The sequence below is a fragment of the Stigmatopora nigra genome, chromosome 6 (assembly GCF_051989575.1).
Source record: "Stigmatopora nigra isolate UIUO_SnigA chromosome 6, RoL_Snig_1.1, whole genome shotgun sequence".
In the NCBI taxonomy this organism is placed as follows: Eukaryota; Metazoa; Chordata; class Actinopteri; order Syngnathiformes; family Syngnathidae; genus Stigmatopora; species Stigmatopora nigra.
Window position 1 is genome coordinate 4,850,890 of NC_135513.1, and position 23,862 is coordinate 4,874,751.

At 39.4% G+C, this 23,862-nt stretch overlaps 2 protein-coding genes across 4 annotated transcripts in view; one reads left to right on the forward strand and one right to left on the reverse strand.

Moving 5' to 3' along the window:
- apbb2b (amyloid beta (A4) precursor protein-binding, family B, member 2b) overlaps window positions 1–16,644 on the reverse strand; it is a 36,436-nt gene extending 19,792 nt beyond the window's left edge. For all 3 annotated transcript variants that reach the window (XM_077718908.1, XM_077718907.1, XM_077718906.1), the window contains exons 1-4: window positions 16,514–16,644; window positions 4,538–4,641; window positions 3,283–3,349; window positions 1,158–2,106 (exon numbers count right to left, since the gene is read on the reverse strand). In XM_077718908.1, coding sequence (XP_077575034.1) covers window positions 1,158–2,088 — 931 coding nt within the window. In that variant the 5' untranslated portion in view covers window positions 2,089–2,106; window positions 3,283–3,349; window positions 4,538–4,641; window positions 16,514–16,644. The remainder of the gene's footprint in view (window positions 1–1,157; window positions 2,107–3,282; window positions 3,350–4,537; window positions 4,642–16,513) is intronic.
- Window positions 16,645–17,490: 846 nt separating this feature from the next.
- Window positions 17,491–23,780, forward strand: haspin (histone H3 associated protein kinase). Its single transcript, XM_077719311.1, has 16 exons — window positions 17,491–17,735; window positions 18,140–18,286; window positions 18,516–18,644; window positions 18,758–18,862; window positions 18,979–20,644; window positions 21,012–21,138; window positions 21,223–21,275; window positions 21,354–21,539; window positions 21,606–21,691; window positions 21,770–21,832; window positions 21,906–21,997; window positions 22,237–22,316; window positions 22,460–22,548; window positions 22,814–22,956; window positions 23,050–23,152; window positions 23,303–23,780. Exons 1-16 carry the CDS (start codon window positions 17,581–17,583, stop codon window positions 23,502–23,504), a joined length of 3,426 nt encoding a protein of 1,141 aa, XP_077575437.1. The 5' UTR covers window positions 17,491–17,580; the 3' UTR covers window positions 23,505–23,780.
- Window positions 23,781–23,862: the final 82 nt, after the last annotated feature.

Consider the following 23,862-nt stretch of genomic DNA (forward strand, 5'->3'; position numbering starts at 1 on the left):
GGAGATTATAACATAATTGAGCAGTGAATTGGTAAGAGATTACTTCAAATTTAAACTTAATTTTCACTTCATATGGTCTTGAAGTCAATAGTATTGAAACTAGTTAGATATTTATTAATGGGGATGACACAGAACATGAGGTCTTGTTAGATGCAGTAACTCAGCATAACATGACATCACAGGATTTTGTGATTCACAAAATCAGCTGAAGCACCGGAGGGTAAGATGAGAGGTGGTATTTTGGGAGAAATTAAACTGCTAGTTGGTCATAATTCAGAAAGTGTAGAAGGCTGTTGTAGCGTTGCATTAAAGCCACTCAAATGTGAGGCTTTCCAAAGGCAAAACTGAGATGAATATAAACACTAAAGGACACGACTGGACTGACCTTTGAAAGAACAAAGCAAAAGACTAAAAACTCCAATTGAGCTGTAAACATTTTCAATTACAGCCAATCTCATTAATGTCGTCGATTAGATGGGCACCGAGGATGGGCATTCAGATCGGTCAATATAAGGATCAATAAGAATTCCAAGTGTAATTGATTGGAGATCATTGTAAAGTGACATTCGTGCACTATTGAGTAGAAACCACTTTTACCAGTGCTCTAAATGTGGCAAAATTGTGCCTGTTTTGAAAATGCTGTGCTGAAAACTGCATTATTTTAACATCATTCTTTAGATTTGATGTAGACTTACAAAAGGACAAGTGTTTTGTTAAAAAAAAATTAAAAGTTGCAAAATTAGGGGAAACAATGAAGCAATATAAAGATTAGCAAGTGACGTATCTTAGATCCAAGCCAGTGAGGTACACAAACAAATCGATACTGTGAAGTAGCTATCAATCAGGCTTCAATTCTGATATCAGAAGTATACATCTTAGGTTCTCTCCTCGCAATATTGAAGAAGAAAAAAGCAAGAGTCAACTACGAAAAGACACTGGAAAGATCAAGGCAAATAACTGGCTAACCACCCATGAAGCTATGGAACGAACAACTTACTGTCCCACAGGGATTCGGGGGGATTTTCTGCAGGCTGCAGTGTTTGTTATGCCCCAAGTTGGTCTTAAATGCACAAGTGAAGTGACCATATATGGTTGATGTAAAAAAAAAAAAAAACACAGCAAGGCTACAAAGATAGAAGTCAACATGAAAAGCTTACCTGTTTCCTCAGGTGAGTGGCTCTCCTGGGACAACGTGGTCCAACTCAAATCTTCATCGCTGGGGTTCAAGTTCTGGATACGGTTCAGAGCACAGTCTGTCTTGGCGCCGGTCCTTCTGTCTTTTTTAGTCTCTGGAGAGGATGAGGAAGAGGAGGAGCAGGAGGCCGCTGAGAGTAGGGGTGTGTCCTCTGGGCTGGCTTGTCTGGGCGGGAATGGTGGAGGGGGAACAGGGACCACCTTAGAGTGTTGGCCAGAGATGATCTCTGGGTTTGCATTTCCTGGAGACTTGCTCTTCATGGACATTAATGGATTCTTCTCCTCATTTTGATCTTCCTCTGCCGCCTCATCATCTTCCTCGGCCTTCAGAGATTTAAGTTCCTTCTTAGAGAAGATGCTGATGTCATCACTTGGCTCCGCCTCCATGTTCAGCTCAGAGTTGCCGTTTAATTTGTGATCTGCTGCGCTGTTGACATTACAGTCCATCTCCGTTTCTGACTCTGGGCGAGTGTTTCCGTTCGGGCACGTGTCCTCGTCATCCTCTGTGTGGCCTTCAAAGTCCTCAGGTGTGTTGACGCTCAGATCTTCCGTTACGCTTTCTGAATTGCAATCGGGGCCTGTTTTATTTTTATTGTGATCCTGTCCGGCTTTACGGAGTTGGTTGACCCCGTTTTTTGTCAGTTTGGGATTGTTGGGGCTCAGTAGTTGTGGAGGTGGTGAAGGGGATGATGAAGGCGGGACGGCTTCTCCCAGGCCCATAGCAGTCTGGATATTGGTGAGCGCGTACTTTTTGCGACATTTGGGGGGCGTGGAGGAGCCTTGTTTGATGACGTCACTGCTGAGGAGCTGGTTGTGGGAGGAGTGTAAGCTCAGGGAAGTGGGGGGCTTGGCAGAGGGGCCATTGCGATTGGTTACGTCTACCGACATCATCATGGTAGTCAGACAGAGCCACTGAAATAGAAAGAGGATGCAAAATATGAATGTAATGAGCTTACATTTATCTTTTCTAAAATAGGAGTGTTCTATAATAAATTGGGCTGGAAGCGCAGCGGTTATTTTTACTCCTGAAATGGAAGGATTATTTGGGAAAAATCATATCTGAGTGCTAATGACTGCACTAGATGTCCAATCCATCTTGACTTGGAGGCTTGGTAGAGCTTTGTTTCAGAGCTACTGCTTTATTTCCTGAGTCTATATATTATTACCATCTGGTTTCCCCATGTGGCCCACAAATATCCAGCAGAAAGTAGGTTTAGTGATCCCAAAAAAAAGAAAAATATTGGGGTATTACTTGTATGAGAGCCATTTCTTATTTTCAAACTACATCTCTAAATATAAAGTCTTGTTGTTATTGGAAGATGACCTGTTGATTAAAACAACCCAGAGTGATGTATTGTAACAAAAACTCTAGTCAAGAAGTTGCACACACTAACTAATAAATAAACTCAATGGAAACATAACCTTCCAGGCAGAGGTAATAAATCTGCCCAAGACTGCAGGGAATAGTGCAGAAATCTCTTGCACTAGGTGTTGCCGATCAAATTTAAGGGGTCGCTAAGTTCGTAAACCTGCTGGGAGGAGTAATGTGGAACAGTAGTTGTTTTAAAATCAATAAATACTTGAGACTGCACAAGAAAATAAGTAGCGTTTGGGAGTAATGCTCAACAAAGTTGTATTTTTGTTGAAGTCATGCAGATTATGTTGCAACACGATTAGGAAAAAAAAAACACCACTTTCTTAAGAAAATACAATAAGGAAAGCTCAGATATGAACTTTAAGTAATATATGTCAGTCAACCGGCAATGAAATATTTATTTCAGAAATTATTTAACATTAATAATGTTAATAATAGCACCCAACCTAAAATCGCGACTGTATTTTCTGAGAAATAGTTGTATTTTTTCCTCTAAAACCATTGATTCTTTCTTCTTTTACATCACAGTAACTGTTGATTTACTTTTCCCCAACACCCTGGAGCTAAATTGTTATCTGTATACCTAAGCATTGAGCAGTGGGGGGTGTGAGCCTGAAGGTTTTCATTTCGTTTAAATCCCAAATACAAACACAACATGTGTGAACCCATGTGTGTGCATCAAGGAGCCATCTGTGTGTTTGTTTCTTGCCTACCTGACAGGAGGTCAGTCATAGAGCAGCACTGGTCACGGTTCAGGGTTCAGCACACTCAGCTGCACATCTGAACACCACAGAAGGGGGGGGGGGGGAAATACACAAACATAAATGATCAGCAAAAGAATGTGAGGAATTTTCTTAACTCTTGGGGTGCCCTCACACACCAAATTATTTTTTTGTGATCTAAATGCAAAGTTAAAATAAAAAAAGACTAAAGGCTGAGAGACAGACAACTTATAATGCATAATGCAAAAATCTACAAAAAAAGAACTGCGGAATTGATACAAATCAATAGCTGTGAGGTGAATTTCTAAGCATGTTGAGTGATATTAGTTTATTTTGACCACATATTGGCTGAGAAGATGGCTTTAGATGACCAGAAATGTGGTTTTGATATTCCCATGAATCAGAAATGGATGCAGGCACATGTGGACCACACGCAACCACATACTCGAAGGGCCGAGACATGACTGGATTGCCAAAGAGAGGGTTCCTGAATCCTGAGCAACGCCCAGGCACAATTTTCTCTTCCTCTCCTTTCTCTAATCTATTTCGTAAGTATTTGCATCTGTATTTCACTGGCATGAATTCAATTTGTCTGTTTCTAGCATTCATTCATTTTCCGTGCCGCTTATCCTCACAAGGGTGGTGGGCTGTGCCGAAGACTATCCCAGCCAACTGTGGCGAGTAGGCAGTGGACACTCAGAATTGGTTGGATTCTTTGCCTTGTCATCCCTGATTTTTTGGGGGGGCTTGACACTTCTGGCCTTTATAAAAATTTTGTTTGTGGTCTTCCATTTCACTTTATGTTCCTTACAGTGGAAACTGACAGTTAAAATGTCAGCCCTTTTTGTAGCTTTCTCTTAAACCATAAAGTTGAACCTTCTGTTCGCTCAGGTCAATTGAGCCCTGGTTTCAGGCCCCATGTTGCTACTCTTTGATGGAAATTCAAAGAGAAACAATATGGTTTTACTTCTGAAATATTACAATCTCCAACAGTTTTTGACATTTTAAAATGAAATTGCTGATCCAAACACCCAATAAATAAAAAGAATAGAAATGGTCAGTGTTAACATCATGAATCAAGTTGTCACAATGTTTAATGTAGTACTTCTCTCTTTAAAAATGAATGAGACAAACCACAAGGCTTCAATTAGTCAATTGTGGTGGACTTTTCATTTAGTCATTTCAGTGAGCAATGTTTCACAAGAAAATGTATTTGTTCTAATACTTCTCCATTTGGTCTACTTACTAGTGGCCGAGCATTATGCGAAATCTAGACAGACCACGTCCATGCTGCTAGTCTGTTTTCCTCTCTCCATCCAATCACGAGGGCCTAAGCGCATCAGCGGTGTCCTGAGGGAGGGAGAAACATAAAAACAGGATTTATGAGAGGGAGAAAGCAGGAGGAGGGGGTTGACTGCAAAGGAGAAACAGAGAAGGCTGTAGGACACCGGAGGGACAAATAAAGACACATTAATTATTCACCGACGCCATCAAACATTAAATATGTGTTTGCGTGTGGCTAGGTGAAGAGAAAACAAGGTTCATTTATGTACAAATCTTAAAAATGTATTTTCTTGGCTGCAAAGAGTTAACTGACTGGAACTATCATAAAGTTGATGTCACAAGAGTCTTGTGAAAAGACCCCCGTCCCACCAACCTCTATCCACCCCAAGCAATGCTTCCTGACAATTAACACTGGTGGAGAATAGACTTGCACAGATTACTAACAACATCCATCCAGTCATCGGTTAGAATGAAAAAAAAGAATCTAACTTGAGAATCTAGAATTAGATATGGAAAAGATACTGTGAAAATACTATAAAGTTGCGAGTAGGGGCAATACCTCGACAGATAGGAAACATTTTAGGGTCCTTGACTGCAAATAACTGAGGAAGTCGGCCTTACAGTTATGAGATTGAGGGTTCAATCCAAGATTTGGACTTTGCTGTGTGGAATTTGCATTAATGTTCCCTCTAATTTTTCATATATTTGGGCATACAGACAACCTCCCTGAGCATATTGAGGACTACTGTGAACAACAGTGGCCACACCTGCCATTAGCAGATGCATTTCTAATACCCATGAATGATCTAGAAATAATAAAATGTGATTATTAATATCCATAAATAAATCCTGATAAATGTCACCAGAATATGCACAAAATCTGACTTAAATGTTATCATATTTTTCAACTATGTCCTTCTCACTTCTCATTCAAACAACTTTTCTGCTGAAAGTGTCGCTTGAGGTCCTCCAGCTTCCAGTTAGATCTCCTCAACCCATAATCAATCAAGGGGGAAAAAAGAGGATGCCAATACTCTATCTGTACACTACCCAGTACTTGTAAAAGTGCTTTGACTGTGAGCACTGGTTACTTTACTGTGTCACTAAGCATTAGGTTTTATATGTTGTTGTTTTTTGTTGTTTTTTATCTTTAAAGTATATTTTGAATCATTTTAATACCCACTAAGAGATTGCAGGAAAAAAATGTATTGTCCTGCATCACATTCCTGTATAATAACGTGTCATGGAATAAAAACTTTTGCTTTGTTTTTTAGATGGCCGCAGAGAGAAACGACTTCCAGGCCACAAATTCCAATGCAGCAGTTTCAAATTAGCCAGATGTGACCATGAAAAGTTACAAAGAAAGAATGATGACTTTCCATGTTAGTTACATAACATGTTGACATACAAATAACAGGAGCATGCTCACTGTTGTGGTACCAGACCAATGATATTTAAAGAGATGAACATGTGGATGAGCCTGTCATTCAGTCAACACTTTCTACTAACACAACAAAGGGAGTAACAATGTTTTTTTTAAGCATGTGCTTTAGTTTACCTCAAGTTAAGTTCAAACAGCAAAGTTTAAATCAGTTATTCAATGAAATAATACCAAAATCATTAGGTATACCAACACTCAAAATTGCAGCAACCCATCACTTAAACTGGATGTCATTAGATTATGCAAGTGTACATTATGTTCCAGCAAGTTAACATATAAAACACAAGAAATATCACTTAAATACTGAGATTAAAAACAAAGTTGCATTCTGGAACTAAAATTACAAGGCATGTATGGTCTCTTGGATCCTGTTGCAACAAGTCTGCATACCATAAGTGTGCAGGAACATATAGAATGTTTTATAAAGATGGCCAGAGTAAAAAAGCATTAAACATTTCCCAGGGTACATTGCTTCTGACCCGTAGTTGCAGCTATGATGTGATACTCGAGCCCGTTATACAAACAAACATGAACGGCTGAGGCAAGCGAGTGATGTGCTTTCCTGTGGCAAGAAACTAAAAAGGGAGGAATCAAAACACTGCAAACTTGGCAGAGTTTTATAAACAGAGTTTAACAGTGAGGCTCAAGAACTTACACTGACTGCACCAAGAAAACCTTTAATTAACTAATCATTCACTTTCTAGAGAAACATTAGAAAGCGACCGAGCGGTTCTTGCTTACGGTTTAAAAGTTCTAAATGTCTTCAGTTAAAAAATGATAGTGCCACATTTGCTACACTATATATTACAAACACCAAATGTGGCCCCAAACAGATTAAAACAAACAAGTTGTTCCTCCTCTTATGTCCAGGCTTTACCAAACCATTTATTTTGTTTATTTTAGGTTGTCACTGGTAGCTTTCTGCAAAATTAAGTGCAAAATTTGTTTTTGTTTTTTGTAATCCTGCTAAAAACTCAATAAAAGTACATATCTTAACAAATTAAGTGTGGGCTCATGACTCTAGCTAGATGTGCACTAGAAATGTGTAAAACATACAAAATTTAACAACATATTAACAATATACCATCAGGATATCCACAAAGAGACAGACTAACATTCAAGAAGTTGACTAATTTCAGGTAAATTAGGTCTCTGAACAATTCAATTAGAAAAATGGTCATCTTTTAATGTTCTAATTTATCAGTAGGGAATTAATCAACTAATTTGTGCACCTTTACAATAGATAAAAGCACCCATTTCAAAATTTGGACTAGGTTGTTATCTCACAAATAGGAATATTTGCCCTTATGTGCAAACCAAAAAGGATAAACAACTTTCATTTACGGCTAAAAGTTTGTACTTTGTGGTGCAAGTCCAAATGCAGTACTCTGGGAGGTGAAGTAAACCCAACTAAACACTTACAGATTCTTCTATTTTTTTTCTCCCCGCTTCCTTGCCGAAGCTTTTAAAAGCAGACCAAAAATAAAAAAAATCCAAAAGAAGTTTCCACAACTGGGCGGAGCGACACTGCTACACGGCCAGAACGGCACTTATGCACTAAACCTGTAACTTTGAGTCCCCGTTTTAGTAGCCTCAGCTGTGTATAAGGGGGTCTTGTTGTAATTAAAGGGCCCCAGTATGGGCACTGAAACACAAACAAGGCCTGCATATACGGGGGGTGACGCGTACACACATGCTGGCACACTTGTTAACAGTTAAACGTGCAAGCAAAAGCCGAGACAGCCAAAGTGGGGGGAAGGGATGTAATCAGATCTAGGTTGTGTCACAGCAAAGACTGACTTCTGACCTGTCAGGCGAACTCACATGTGTCTGCTGTTGTTTGTGCGTGTGCAAATGTAGGTTGGGGGGTCCGGCTGAGGCCTGAAAGAAGGGAACAGCTGCAGCGTGACCCCCTTACGCCTCCTTTCATTTTACATGTGTGCAAATTGTAGCCTCTGACTTTTAACGGAGGGTGCTGTGTTAGCTTTTATATCCAAAAGTCTTGTGGATTCTGGCTTGTTTCATAATAGGACTAGCGTTCATCTTTCCTTCCTGTCCTTCCCTCTCAAGGTTACTCATCATTCCAGGTCTCCCACTCTTCCTAAGAGACTTCAACTCTCGCCTTTGTCTACAACACAATTGCTTTCCTTCCTCATTAAAAGCGAAGGTCTGTAAACTCTCATAAAACCACCCATTTCTTTCTACAAGCGTAATTTACAGTCGAGCGGCTGCCAATCCTTTCCCTGCAACCTGTGACAAAGCCCATCTGGTACCAAAAAAGATGGATAGGAAAGAAAAGCTGAGCGGGAAGTTGGCCAGGACATAAAAAACCTCCAAAATGACAGATTTCTCTGAGCAAAGCACGGCATGCAGCAAAGAAAAAAATGCAACGGGGGTGTTTTTCTATCTTTTGAATTAGGATGTGAACCTGGAAAGTCAGTAACATAACAGTAGGCAATCTTGCCCAATCACTGTTCCAACCAAAGTTGGGTGTTCTACAAAAATCTCGACCTAAACACATGATCAAAATCACGTCTTATCATGTAATTTTCAGTATGTGATTCAGATGAAAAAGATCCAAGATCCATACAACCCCAAAAATCGATTCCCTGTTATTTAATTCTAATTTTAGGAATAGAGTTAAGCACTTTCACTTGCACTGATTTGTTTATTGAGCTTTTGAGATATATTGTTATTACTGCAGTCGAATTTCCAATATACGTTTCATTATGTAAAAATAACTATTCCTTACTCTGTGCTGAAAAACTGGTATTAAAAAAAAAGGATTTGCATATATTTTATTTGATTTATTCCACTGTAGGACTAAAACATTTATACAGCTATCATGTTGAGATAATTATGATGGAGACTTTTTTCTCTACTATTTCAAATATTAAGATAAATAAACTTTGTTTGAACAGTGACAAGAATTCCTGCCCTGCTGAGAATGTGCTTATTCAAATATAAACTGTGCTCATTCAGAAAAAATCATGACAGACATATCGAAAGAAAAATGTCTTAATATATAAAACGTAATTCACTATATACCCCCTATAAAATTTTACATGATAAAAACTACAGAACCTCTTGCCGATCTGCTCTAGATGTACCAAAAACTGACAATAACAATCATATGAAATGCAAGACAAAATTACACTTTAAACACAAGCAATGGAATTTTGTGGAAAACGAGGTTAAAAGTCCAGCCTTGGCTATATACATTTTGGTAGAATAAGTGTGAAGAGAAAACAGAAATAACTTGGATAATCATCAGCTTTCAACGTTGAAATTAACACTCAAGGACATGAGTGTGCGTTATATAGATTATACATCCAAGTTGTGTGGTTTCTTTGCGGGCAAGATGGCTGGCGAGAAAATGACCGCAAAGAAAAACAAAAGGAGGAATTTTCAGGGTGTGCCAAAGAATCTAAGGCATGCCTTTTTTTTGGGACGACTGGAGGGCATGAAAATAATTGTTTAACATACTGTACAGGACTGTGAATTGGTGGTCAGGATGACCATGTGTGAACATTTAAGAGCATTTGTAAGCCTGAGCCGTTATTGTGCCTTGTATCATAGTCTCAACAATTCCAAAACTGTGACACAGGAAGCTGTTGAGCTTGTTGGGGGGGATGTGGGAGACCCTGATTAGTCCTTCCGTCACGAACGTTCCGGCTTAAAACAACACACATTCCGGAGCGAGTGACTTGGGGGAGACATTTTTGTAACACAAGCCAAGACGCTTTCCTGCATTTTGGAACTTCGGGAGCGCGTGAGAAGGGCTCGAATATGCTGCAACCCCTCCCTTTTTTCCCAGACACCCCCCCAGGCTTCCTCCAATCTCTCTTTCCGGGGATTGGGGGGGAGGTCAAGGGAGCCTAGGAAAAAGTACACCGTGAATACATTGACACCGAGTTAAACACTCGAAACGATATCCAATGGCCAGCTGCTTTGTACTACACCCCGGCATTTAAAGCATAGTGAAAATTCACCCAACAAGTTTATTTATGGTCATCAAAGATCAACCCACCCCAAAACAGAATTTACTACATTATTCATTCATTCATCTTCTGTACTGCATATCCTCACAAGGGTTGCCAAAGCCTATTGCAGCCAAATATATATATATATATATATATATAAAGTTATTTAGTTTATTTCCTCTCTACCCCTCAAAATTTCCTTGATAAAAGCTTGTCAAACAGCATTCAGAAATAATTTATAAAGACTCACACAGATCAATAACTTTTGAGATTGTACAATAAAAAACAATTGACTCATTGGAAAACAGTTGTTGAGACTCGTTGTCTTTGTCGTGTGATGAATTGAAACAAGGAATTGAAAATGGGGTCAGACGTATTTTTGAACGATTTTACGAAAAAAAAAAACAATTATTGTGACTTTTCACGGTGTCGAGATTAATTCATTTTCTGCATCGCTTATTCTCACAATTGTGACGAAGGGTGCTGGAACCTATCCCAGCCAACGGTGGACAAAAGACTGGGGACACCATGAATTGGTTGCCAGCTAATCGCAGGGCACAAAGAGACAGACAACCATTCAAACTCACACTTAGGGGAAATTTAAAGGGTCCAACCAGCCTACCAACCAACCATGTTTTGGATTTGTGGGAGGAAACCAGAGTAGCTGGAGAAAAGCCACGCATGCCCAGGGAGAACATGCAAACTCCACACAGGAAATTTGTAACCCACCAGGGATTAAACTGGAGGCGGAATAACCACAACATGGCGCAAGTGGGTGAGAGAGAAAAACAGAGAAAGATAGCACCCCGACACAGAAGCATCTGAAGCTGATTAACATCGGATCTTGGACGCCTACTGACTGGTAAAATTTAAGAGTTTGACCAACACACAGACAAAAGTACAGACAGGGTAGGAAGCACTATACAAAGAATAGTCATATCCTATTTATAACTTAAAAGTGACAGGATGTCCGAAGGGAGAAGGAAATCTTGCAAAGAACAAAACAAATCTCAGACAATGTATATACGTTTTTTTTCTGTCTACTTCATGTTGTCTTGTGCTTCAACATTTCACCAGAAGGTGTGAAATATCACAAGGGTTTATCGTTAACACAAAGTTGTCCAAAGTGGTGAGCTATAGAATGGAAGCCATCGTAGAAATAAAAGGCGAAATAGGTCTTAATATGAGAGGCGATCAAAATGGGTACCAAATGTAAAAACGAGATGCGAGGAAGGAAGAAAGTGGATCAGAGCGCTAGGGTGACTCATCAGAAAAGGAATGTCCTGTCGTTGCCAGAGGAGCCACAGACTACTGCAATGGTCGCTCGCCCCCCTTCTCCAGCTCGTTCACTCATCCAATGCACTCGTTTTCATTTTTCCACTGCTGCTTTTTTTTTTTGTCCCATCACTGCTTGCGAAGCATTCTTCAAGAATCATATTCCATCTATGTTGCCTTGTCAGTGGAAAATCAGAAATCTGACATTCGGAGACACTAAAATTGTATAAATACGAATTAAAAGAAAAAACATGAGGGTTTACAAATATTTTAGGATGGAAACTGCCTTTGCGTTCAGTCGGAAATGGTTATAAACTAAATCATTTTGCCGAAATGTGCTTCTAGTTAATGTTTGTAAATCTGTTTTTAGATTAGGAGGATAAATAGTGGACATTAAAGATGTGAGAGTCACAACTGCTCACCTTGTTATTCACTAAGTACTGCTTGGCCACCCATGACAACGTTTCCTAGCAATTGGGTGAGTAGATTTTGAGTAATCAACATGACTAACAAACTGATGGAATTGTCTGCTTGGCAGATGTTGTCTACCAACATGAACCACTAAGTACGACTCATCATTCTCATTGTGTGAATTTAACCAGCAAAAAAAAAAAAATACTTTCACTACTAATTTAGGCTTCCTTTGTATCATATTGTATTGGCAAACTATTTTTTGCCACTGTCACTAAAACGAATACTAGGAAGTTACTATTATGAAACTTATATTAAGTCAACCTAACATTTTACCATAACTAACTGTAAATTGAGTTTGGTTTATTTAATAAGGGACAGCAGATATTAATGAACATATTTATATTCATGTTAATGAACATATATATGTAAATATGTAGGACTGTAGCCGAGGGATAATTTCCATCTTTAGTACCTTGTGTAGGTTGAAGATAAATGGTCACAAATACTACACACACACACACACATGCAGAAACACACACAAAACAAAAACGTAGCAGTTTTAGACAGCATTGTGATTTAAATTTTGTTCATTTAACAGCCAAGCTTTAAGATGATTGGCGAAGAGGTTAAGAGACGGGAATTCACGTATGTAAATTGGTATCGAGTTCCGGGTATGAGCGGTACGGACAGAGAAGATGCTTTGGCTGAATGCACTCTTTTTAAAGGGAACTACACATTCACCTCTGGAGCCAGCCTTTGTTGATATGTTAGAATTTTTTGGTAATTTTTTTTGGACAATTGCCAAACTAAATGTTAAAATAAGTTCAACCTCAAAGGATGCAAGCAATACTAAGCCAGTCTTTGACGGACAACTTCTAAATATATCCCAAATCTGAGTTTTTTTCCCCCCAAAAGGCGTCGTCGTTACAACACATTCAAAACAAACGGGCTACAGTTAATCTTTTGATACTCTGGACACTGAACTGAGAAAAAGCAAGTGAAATTGCATGACTTGAAGGGACATTCAAATTTACTATTGAATGACACTTGGTTGCCCTAATGTTATGCTTTAGTACATGGCTGACATAACCATAGTTCGGCCAACCCACAAGTGGAAACATGCTTCATCAGGCTTTATTCTTCCGAAAAGGACGATGCTACTGTGTAAAAAAAAAAATGTGGCAAAAAGGGGCAACTTTACAGGGTCGGTTGGACCTCCCGCATGGCATCGAGTGGTCCAATTGATCATGCTGACTTAATATTCTTGAAAACGCTCACAAGTCAGTGCAGAGCTTAAAGAAACAACATATAGACAGAAATAACAAATGCCAGGAGGCCAAAATGTCATGCACTAATCTATACTGTACAGTAAATAGCCCCCTTCATGCTTTCTAATTAGCGAGGCACTGGAAATCACTTGGCAATGTCTACTTCACCAGCCCTGCTGATTCTGTATACATTAGAGCCACCCATTAATCGCTGAACATTTGCTGTTAGCTGAAATGTTTCTAGAGGTCACAGCCAGGAGGGGAAAAATCCTTCCTGAAGAAAGCCACTATCATGCAGGAGAGTGCCAATTTACACAGTATTTTATCGCTTTGCACCTTTCATGTGGTCGTATAGTTTGCACGGAGGAGGCTGCTAGAGATAAAGGTCACAAAGAAGAAATGCGCGACAGTAAAATAGGCATCTGTACTGGCGATGTATGCTGGTAACTAAAACTAGTTGCAATCAAAAGGCATATTTCAACAATGATTACTGTTAAACTACCCTGAGAATTACACGCTATTTGAACATTATTTATTTACAAGTGTTAAACTTTTACATTTCTCTGTCCAAAAGCTGATTTTTCATACTTTTGTACCTGGGAATTAAGGTGAAATAATGCACAATTTCAATTTTTTTAGTCATATCTCCTCTTTTTGCGCTATCAGTTCACAACAAGATGAACAAATTGTCTTTGGGGGAACAAAGCATGACAAGAAATGATAACATATGCTGACTTTCCGTTATTTTAAGGTGGCCAAATTTTGATTAAAAAAAAAATGATGACACAAATAACAGACTTAACTGATCCATGATTTGACCCAAAATTCCTTACTATTTTAATGGATTTAAAGTTTTACTGTAACCATTTTCCCCACATTATTTACACAATTGGACCAAATCAAAAAGTCATTTTGTAGGAAGAAAGTACTGAAGAACATGATTGATTCTGCCATCCAGGTCCGAACCAGAATCCCCATCACATAGTAGTCACTTCAGCATACAGTGTGAAAAAATAATTTCCATTATGTCCTTTCTTTGTGACATTTTTGTTCGAAAAACTACCTCACTACACACCATTTTCTTTTTCTCTTCCCTTTCTTTATCATTGGATTCATGCCGACCTCATTTCATAATACAATTCTGCCATCCATTAAAAAAAACAATTCCTTATTTCAGTATGTTCCCAGCTGAACAATCAGAACAAAGCTGTAAAATACTCTCTCTCACACATCACCATGAAAAACAGAGTTGACGAGGAAAGTCATCGTTGGCCTTCAATTCTTTGGATTATAGTGTGATGGCGTTTCGCATCACTGCACTGAACGACTTCAACATGATTTAATGACACCACCTCAAGGTAGTTTTTAATAACCCACTCTCTAGAAAAACTCGACAACATGGAGGCAGTCAACCATGAAAATGCAGCGATTAAGAGCATTTGGGTGAAAATCACCAGGAGACTATTAGGCAGATGGAAAGCAGAAAATGGTCCCCGACACCCCCCCACATCATTTAGTGTCACACCCCACAGAATGAAGAGGGGCCTCTGTGCTCCTTCTCTGTTCAAACACACCTCACGGGTGTCTGCCCCTGCAAAAACAATGCGGACACACACATATTGCAGCCTGGCTAACAGTGGCTAACACAATAAGCCTATTGAGAGTCAATGAAACACAGTGCACTAACACACTCCAACGTGGTCACTTTGCCAAAACTGACAACCTTCCAAGAAATCTACTACATGCCATCTTTAGTTCATCCTTCATCTGTCCAACCTCGTGCGTGCATTCCCTCACACATATATACACGAGTAGACGACACCACAGGTCTACAAACTTGTTTGGTCAAGGGCGGACAAGCCATATTGTTTCAAAAGGGAAGTGAGGCAGCGATAACAGATCCCCCTGTTCTTTATCTGATTGCTCACACATACATGCACACGCATACATGCACACTCCTTTCCCATCAGCTGCTGTGCACAAACTTGACCTTTACACACACACATGAAAAAAAATTCAAGCCAATAATTACATCCGAACTGCAGATATAAATTGACGTTTTTGGATTCACCATCAAGGTAGAAATGGGTTAAAAATGCTATTTTGCTTAGTAAATCTTGAGACAAGGCGGCCCGGTCGTAGAGTGGTTAGTGCGTCGGCCTCACATTTCTAAGATTGAAGGTTCAATTCCAGGTGCAGAACTTCTTGTGTGGAGTTCGCAGGTTCTCCCTGTGCATGCGTGGGTATTCTCCAGGTACTCTGGTTTGCTCCTACATTCCAAAAACATGCATGGTAGGCTGATCGGACACTGAACATTTCCCATTTGTAATATCCCTCATAATTAAAAGACAACTCAGAGATCTATCTACACATTCTTATGGCATATTTTAGCCCTTGACAAATAGCATCCCTACATTTCTCCATTAAAAGGAATGGCTAGCGGTTTGAGTAACAAATGGATGACAAAAGTGAGCATAATCTGTGTAATCTGGAACAAGATTGCCAGAGACAGAATGGCAACGTTGAAACAGCACGCTGCTACAACACAAAGCACTATGACACAACAATGTGAGCAAAGTCAAGAGAATGTTTTACTGTGTGTGCTTGTTTCACAAAGACTTTGTTTACAGTGTCACAAGAAATGTACATGGGACAAAACGGTCCTTGCACAGGCTTCTAGTGACTGCCACAAGAGATATCAAAATATTAGTGTGTGAAATGAATCCATCTATTTATAATTTCAAATGATAAATGTTTTGTAAATTGTGCAATTAGCCATTTGATTTTTTCTAAAGAAAAAATTCAAAAATTCCAATTACATACTTTGATCATTTAAGAGACCCATGTATGTGCACTATTTCATCAAAAGTTGTGATGTCACTCTGCACTATTTATCAATCCATTGCGATGATTCTCAACCAACTGAATATTGCAAAAATTATCTGTGAATTAGCATTACATAGTCACCATAATATTTTTTTCTGATTACACAGAATCAATATAAAATTATATCTGATACCCCCATCATCAAATGAAATAGCACAAACCCCCAAAACACGCACGGATTAAGTCATCTCAGTAGTCAAGAAAAAAAATAAAAGAAAAAAATAGAAAGGCATCTTATAGAGGTAATGATTTTTTTTTAATATTCAAACAATAAACTTCATCTACTACTTAATTGTGATGTGCTTAAAGCCTGCAATCCAAAACAGGTTAATTGGTTATTTAAACACTCTTTGGGTAAGTAAAAAGAAAGAGTTCAAGTGAATTTATTTTGAAAACAATCAAAGATGACAATTAGACTAATGTCCCTATGGGTTCAGTGAACGTTCCGTGAACGCCCCATCGAGGCGCTTGCTTCCCGACGCTCGGCCGGCCGCGACCCGTCCGCACTCCGCAGGACGCCAAGCCCTTCCGATGCAAAACACAATCGGCGATCGAGCGACTATACCCCACGCGATCGCTTTTATAAACCCCAGAGCAAAATATACCAAAAGATGTTAGAAGAAAAAAACAACAAGCGTTCCACGTTGTTAAAGCTACAATTCCTTACTCACCTCGTCTCCGGTGCGTTTACGGTGCGTTTACGTACTGCTCGCTCTTCTTTCCTCCGTGTGCTCTGCGCGTCTTTCTCTTCGCCCAGCCCACCCAGATGCCACTCTTCCCCGGCAGAGGGAACCCAGGAACGCTGCTCCGGAAGCAAAAAGAACCAAGACTCCTCCCCACTCCTGTCAAAGTCAACCCGTGATTAAATGAATAGTACATCTTCTGTCATTAACTTGCAGAAAAATGCAATTAAGATAAAGTGTTTCCAAACTATTTCCACCATTATATCCCGTAGATCTTGATCGTTTGTCTTATTGTCACCGTTTTGACAAGTGGGAGTGGCGACTAAACGTGCATTCACTCCTCTCCATCAAAATGAATTGGACGTCTATAGCTGTCAATGGATCACAATGTGTTTAATACTGGGAAAAGAATTGTCTGGATCAGACCAAGGTCACTTTAGTTAAAATAACATAGTACAAACATTCATATAAAAATGTAAATAAAACTACTTTATATTTAAGATCCAGTAACCTGTGCATACATGTTAAAATCATTAAGATTATTAACAAATATTATACAAATTGTATCGATTGGAAATTAACAAACTTTCACTGCACTCTCGCATTTTCAGTGTTATTCTATGTAAAAAGTTGTGCAATGCATATTATATTAAAGTAGAATTTTAATATTTTAGTACAATGTTATGCTGACATCTAGTGGTTATTTGTGTTATCCAAATCTGTCACCTTCATATCGTTTTATTAATGTTAAAGCATAGAGATCTACTTTAAAACTAGTTTTTATGCATTTATCGAGCATATTTGCATCATCACACAAATATTTGGGCGCTTGCTTCAATATTGTAGAAGTCATAATCACTTTAATCTGCTAGAGGGTGCTAATAGCGGTTAAAATGAGATGGAGGGAGTTACATTTTATTACCAGAGGAGGGCAGTACAACGAATGTCGAAAAAGAAAGAAGAAGATGTCCTTGGTTCAAACCTAAAGCGGGCAATCCCAAATTCTAGAACGATATCGATGAGAATAGTAAACAGCGTGAGGGCTTTATTTCAACATGACCACAGCAAAGAGAGTATTTATGAGGACTTACGGGAAGACAAGACGCCAGATCCCTGCCTGGATCTCTCCGCGGGAGTGCAAAGGAGCCTTCGACAGCTCATCGTCATTAGACGATTCCTTGTTTGACGACACTGGATACACTAAATTCAGGTAAACAAATCAAAAGGATGAGCAATAATTGCATCGCTAACTTTTTTTTGTATTTAGATGAACCTGGTGGCCAGAGAAAGCCATGAGACACATTTGATGCCAAACTATAAAGCTGTGTATGAAAATATCATTGAATATGGCGTCCACATGAATCTTAAGTTCATCCAACATCATGTTGCATTTCACAGCTTTAACACTAGATAGAGCAAGACACTAAAACCATGTCTATACGTTTATTGACTAGTAAAGTCAATGTATAAATGACATAATTCCAGTATTCCATTTTACACGAATATACTGAATAAAATGAATGGATTGGGATATTTGAGAGGACTACACAACACTTAATTACGATATTACAACATTATTTGGCTGAGAGTTTGTCCATTTTTTTTTCCAACCAGAAAAAAAGAGTTGGTGTCAGTTGCAGCGGGAATCCAAACAAGAGGGAGAGCAAGACAACGTTTAATCATCTCCAGTGACACCGAGGAAGATGCGTCCTTTACTCTAAAAAGTCACAGGAATCCACGTCAAATCAATGCCATTTCCAAGTAACTCCTATTAATTTTACTGTAATTTGTTTTCATCGCAAATTTTGATTCAGAGTATTGAGATTTTATTTGGGGACCTACAAAATTGTGTTTTAGTCAAATATACAAGTCAAATTCAGAGGAAGAAAAACATATGACCAATAACACTGAGATTGGTTTTAATCAAAATGATGCTATTACATGTAATTTTTTTTTAAAAATTAATTATTTATGCATTTTGATTTCTTAGAGCAAAGAAGGGTTCTTCCAAGCAAAAAGTAGTCCGCTCCACAAGGAAGAAAGCAAAAGAGAACATTAATCATGAGGGTATTTTCAATGCGCCTGTCCCGTCCAGACTACAGCGTCCTTCACCAGCCAGGTTTGTACACTGACCACACATTTTTATGCCTTCCCTCACATTCTTGAAGGATTCTATGTGCAGCACACAAATATATTAAATTTTAAAACAACACTTTGTCAATACGTCTGCAGGAAAAATGCACCTGTCTCACTCAGTTCACCAGTCAAAATTACACAGAAGGATCTATCTTCTCCACCATGTCACAAAAGTCCACTTCAAGTAAATATATCCTCCAAGTAAGTCCTTGTATTCAAAGTTAGTGAAATAATTTTTGTTTTTCGGCTTTAAAATTTGATTAACTGAATACCCGTTTGATCTGTTACATGCTGAATGCCATTTTCCTTTTATTCAGTCTTCCTAATGCAGCCCTGAGCCGTTTTGTGACATGTCGCCAGCGCCCCATCACCACTAAAGTCCAATTCTCAAAAGCAAACGACCATGTCTTCGATTCTTCTGACGATTTTACTTCTAATGAGGAAAGCCATCTTCCTCACAGGAAGAAAATAGCCCTTCAGTCTGTACTAGATTCAAGTGTGGAGAATTCCAGGAATAACTCGAATACCAACCCTTTGCAAAAAACACTAAATCAGAAGCCCATCTTTTGCTCTACGCCCTCAGCTCTTCTATCAGGCAAACACATTTCTGATCAGTCCCTCAACCCTTCCGTTTTGTCTGTCAGCAACATCGTTAACAGTCTTTGCCAAGAAGAGAATGACTCTCAAAACCACCCAAGTTCTGTACCAATTACATTGCATATCTCAGACAACAAAGAGCTGTCAAGCTGCATTGAGCCACAGTACAAATCATGCTCAAATTTCAAAGACGTAGAGTCATGTGTGCTTATTCTGGACAGCGAACTGAAGAATGATGCAGTTTCTGAGAGCACAGATTATCTGGACGCATACAATGAAAACAGCAACTCTTTTCAGTCCTTGGTAAAAGGCTTGCCCTCACTGACTGAAGTTCTAAAGAAAAAGTGCCTGGCCAACCAATGCACTGTGAAGGTGATGAGGTTAAACAGCTTCATGTTGAGTCACCTTAGCTGTCAGACTGTTAACTCCAGTGATACTGGCACAGCTCAAAAAAGGCCAACTACTGAACAGCATCTGTTTCCCTCTCATATATCATCAGCAGAATTGTCGTATGAGTCTATTTTAACTCCCCTTAAAGATGAAATTGGTGAGCAGTCATCCACAACCAATTGTTCGATGTCTGAAATATCCGATGTTCCCATCAGCCTTTCACTGTCAGATGAAAATGCATTTTCCGAGGAGTCGAGATCAGACCACACCTCCTCAAAATCCACTCCCTACACAAACGGCAGTTTTGATTTATTTACCTGCGCAAAATTAACAGCTGACAGTACCGAACATTTGTCAACGACGGACGATACTGCAGAATGTACATTTCAAGAAAAACATTGCGAGGTCCCGATGGAACGAATGGAAATAGAGAAAAGATCTATTTCTCAAATATCGCCCTCAAGACAGTCAAAAAACGAGGCTATTGACACAGAGCGTACCTCGATGGTATTGATCCAAAAATGCAGAGCCAGCAAGGTCACTGTACAATTAAAAAAGCTGACTTTTACACACCTGAAAGAGCTTCAGCGAAAGCCATTCATAAATGCCTCAAATTCTACAGACGAGGACCTAACAAGAGAAAAAGAGAGCAACGCTCATGGTAAATCAGACTCAAATCATGATGAAAATATTTCATGCGAGGATGCGGAAAAAGCGACGTCTAAATCAAACAACGTTGTGGTCTCGGATGAAAACAAATGTAAAAAACGCTCGAAATTGCACCAACAATCTCATGGTTTGGTTGCTAAGAAGATGAGAAGAAGCCTTTCAACGGACCGGACGGCTACCACCCGAAAAGCATGCGTCAGCGGCCTGAGCGTCAGTCGCTGGAAGAATGACAGCAGATTGCGAACGCCGGGCAGGATAAAGAGGAAGAGTGCAAGGCGAGCTGCCAACCGCAACAAACCTCACTCGCCTCACCCCTTTGAAATGCAGGTGAGCACGATATGACCATTACAAAAATACTATGAATATTGTATTTCTTCATACTATAACTCACAGCAGCCAAAAGATCCATAATGACGAGGAAAAATAAACATTATATAAGTAATTACAATACATTGGAAAACTACAGGGCAGCCCGGTGGGTAAGTGGTTAGTGAGTTGGCCTCACAGCTCTGGGGTCCTGGGATCAAATCCAGGTTGGTCCACCTGTGTGGAGGAGTTTGTATGTTCTGTGTGGGTTTTTTCTGAGTACTCCTGTTTCCTCAAACAAACATGCCATTAATGTTTTGGAAAATCCTATGAATATCAAAATGCATTAAGATGGTAACCATCTTGGGAATCTGCCCCTTATGTGTAGGATATGATGAATTTCATCACCCCGGCAAAGATGTACCAACTCAACCTTTCTTCGCTGCTGGCTGACTTCACACCGCATACGCAGCACTGGAATCGACTCAAATCCGCTCTCGCTATTCATCGTAAAGGTACGGCACGCACCCTATTTAACATAGCTCAGCTAACGTGTTTCTTCCATTTGCCCTCATCTATCTTTTAACCGCCCTTTTTAGTGTTGCTCACGCCGGGAACTTCGAAAAAACCAGAGTTAAAAGACAGCAGCCAGGTAGATATGGAAGACACCACCCAGCCAATCCACTATATTTATTCTTAATCTGAACAAAACGTCACGTTTCTGTCACAGCTTCTTTACGATGCCGATTTGTCAGATGCAGACAAAGTGTATACCGAGTGCAACCAGCAGGGTCCACTACCCTGGAACGAATGCATTTCCACTCATCAGATGAAACAATGCATCAAGATAGGGGAAGGTACTTTTGGGGAGGTCTTCTCCACCAAGAACTCTTCGGGAGAGACCATTGCTCTTAAAGTATGTACCCGTGTACAGTATAGTGTGGTGTTAGATGGTGTGATGGCTAAATTCTTGTCCTTACAGGTTATTCCACTGGAGGGCAGTGAAAAGGTGAATGGGGAAGACCAGAAGACCTTTGGGGAGATCCTCCATGAAATGATTATCTCAAAGTAAGCCCTACTTTTTGTCACATGAGGGTGATATTACAGATCTTCAGCCTTAATGTTAAGCATATTGCTTCATTCCAGGGAGCTGAGTAGCCTAAAAGAGAAGCACGAGAACCAGACCAGCTGCTTCATTGGACTTAATAAGTAAATGTCGTGGCTTCCCTTGTCCACCTACTTGTGCTCATCCTTGTTGACGCTTCTTCTCGTTTCCTTGTAGTCTCCATTGTGTGCGAGGATGCTACCCTCCTGAATTCCTGAGAGCCTGGGACATCTTTGATAACAAAAAGGGCTCCGAGAATGAACGACCAGGTTTGTGTTGTTTTCTTACTCTTATTTTAACACAGAAGCCTAAATATTAGGTAGGTACATGGGTTAGGTTAGAACTTGATTTCATCCCGTATTCGGGAAATGTCTTGGTTGCAGTAGCAAGACACACAAGACATTGTAGAACCAGTTCTAAAAACTGGAGCCACACAAGCAACCATTCACAACCACCACTAAGTGGGAATCAATCTCACTCTGCCTGTTTCTTTTTGTATGTTGTATAGATTTCTTTGAAAGTGATCAGTTATTCATCATCCTGGAGTTTGAATTTGGTGGTGTTGATCTAGAAAACAGCAATGGAAAGGTATTTATACCAGAAACTTTTAACTGCATGTGTGTTTCTGTCTTTACTGTGTTTATAAAATGGTGCCCTCATGAGTTATGGTGTAAACACATTGGTGGTTAGATTGTTATCCTTTCAGCTTTGCAACATCTGTGTTTTGAAAGTTATCGTCATTGCTGGTGGCAAAGAGTATCCTTCACCAAGTGACTGCCGCATTGGCCGTAGCTGAGCAGCAGTTGCATTTTGAACACAGGTACTACTATTCTTATCGTTATGGATACTTTTACAGTGTCAAAAGTAGCAAATATCAATGCCCATTGTCAAAGTGCCCTTGTGCAAGGCACTGAACATCTGCATAGCAGCACCACCATTGGTTTGTGAATTCTAGCTAATGTAAAGCGCTATGGGCACTGTAAAAAGCCTGGGAAAGTATTTGCTAATTACTATTTATTGGGAAGTTATTGAAATGTGTCATCAGATTTGTTATTCATTATATTTTATCTTTTTTTTCACTGAAGGGACCTCCATTGGGGCAACATTCTGGTGAAAACCACCAAGCAGAAGACTGAAAGTTTCCTCCTCAATGGAGCCGTCCACTCTGTGGAAAGTAAAGGGGTGTTTGTCCGCATCATTGACTACTCGCTGTCCAGATTGGAAATTGGTCAGTGGACTATTCCCTTATGCGTCACATCTTGAGCAATAGCTTTTTATTTTTATTTTTTTTGACTGAATAAAACTCCTCTCTCCTCTTCAGATGGCCTGACTGTGTCATGTGACATCTCAAATGATGAAGAACTCTTTATGGGTCAAGGAGATTACCAGTTTGACATCTATAGAAACATGAAAGAGGAGAACGGGTTAGTTCATTAATGTTATTTTTCCCCCTTTCTGCCTAATGAGCACTACTGATTCCAGTAATATTCTATATTTCTTCTGTGTACAATGCCTGAATGACATCCCTGGGTTAGCTAGGATTCATAGAAGCACTGCTTTTTGTTTTGTTGCAGTAACAACTGGGAGGAATACCACCCGCATTCCAACGTGCTATGGCTTCACTACCTAAGCTCCAAGCTCCTTTCCATGAGGTACAGCCGATCAACCTTCAAGGGCAGGAAAGACGTTCACGAAGAGCTTATAAGTTTTCATGACAGCATCTTGCAGTACACATCTGCAACTGACGTGCTCCAAACCTGCCCCATCTTCCAGTAGCATGCAAACTAATTCATTTTTAAATCCACAGTAAAGGGATGAAAAGAACCATGTTTGGATATTGTGGAAAAATAACAAGGTAATTTCTGCATATTTTCTCTACATGTTGTATTTATGTAAATGTTTAGTTTTAGCACCCGGACTCAGTCCAATCATAGATTACATTTAATACCATTTATCATGATTATTATACTCAATATGGTAGCAAAAGAGTCTTAACTGTCAAGCTTAATAGTACAAAAATTGCTTATTTCAATAAATGGCCTGTACATTCTATCATTTATTGTGTCATGAGTTTATCTGAGATTTGTATGATAAACTATTAAATCATAAAATTCTATTTCAAGGGCACCAAACA

What these genes read in the sequence shown, in the direction of transcription:
- haspin (XM_077719311.1), top strand. Translation starts at nt 17,581, where the DNA reads ATGACCACAGCAAAGAGAGTATTTATGAGGACTTACGGGAAGACAAGA. An exon ending in CTCACCCCTTTGAAATGCAG is followed by an intron (nt 20,645 to 21,011) that starts GTGAGCACGATA and finishes CCTTATGTGTAG; the next exon opens with GATATGATGAATTTCATCAC. An exon ending in TGCTTCATTGGACTTAATAA is followed by an intron (nt 21,833 to 21,905) that starts GTAAATGTCGTG and finishes GTTTCCTTGTAG; the next exon opens with TCTCCATTGTGTGCGAGGAT.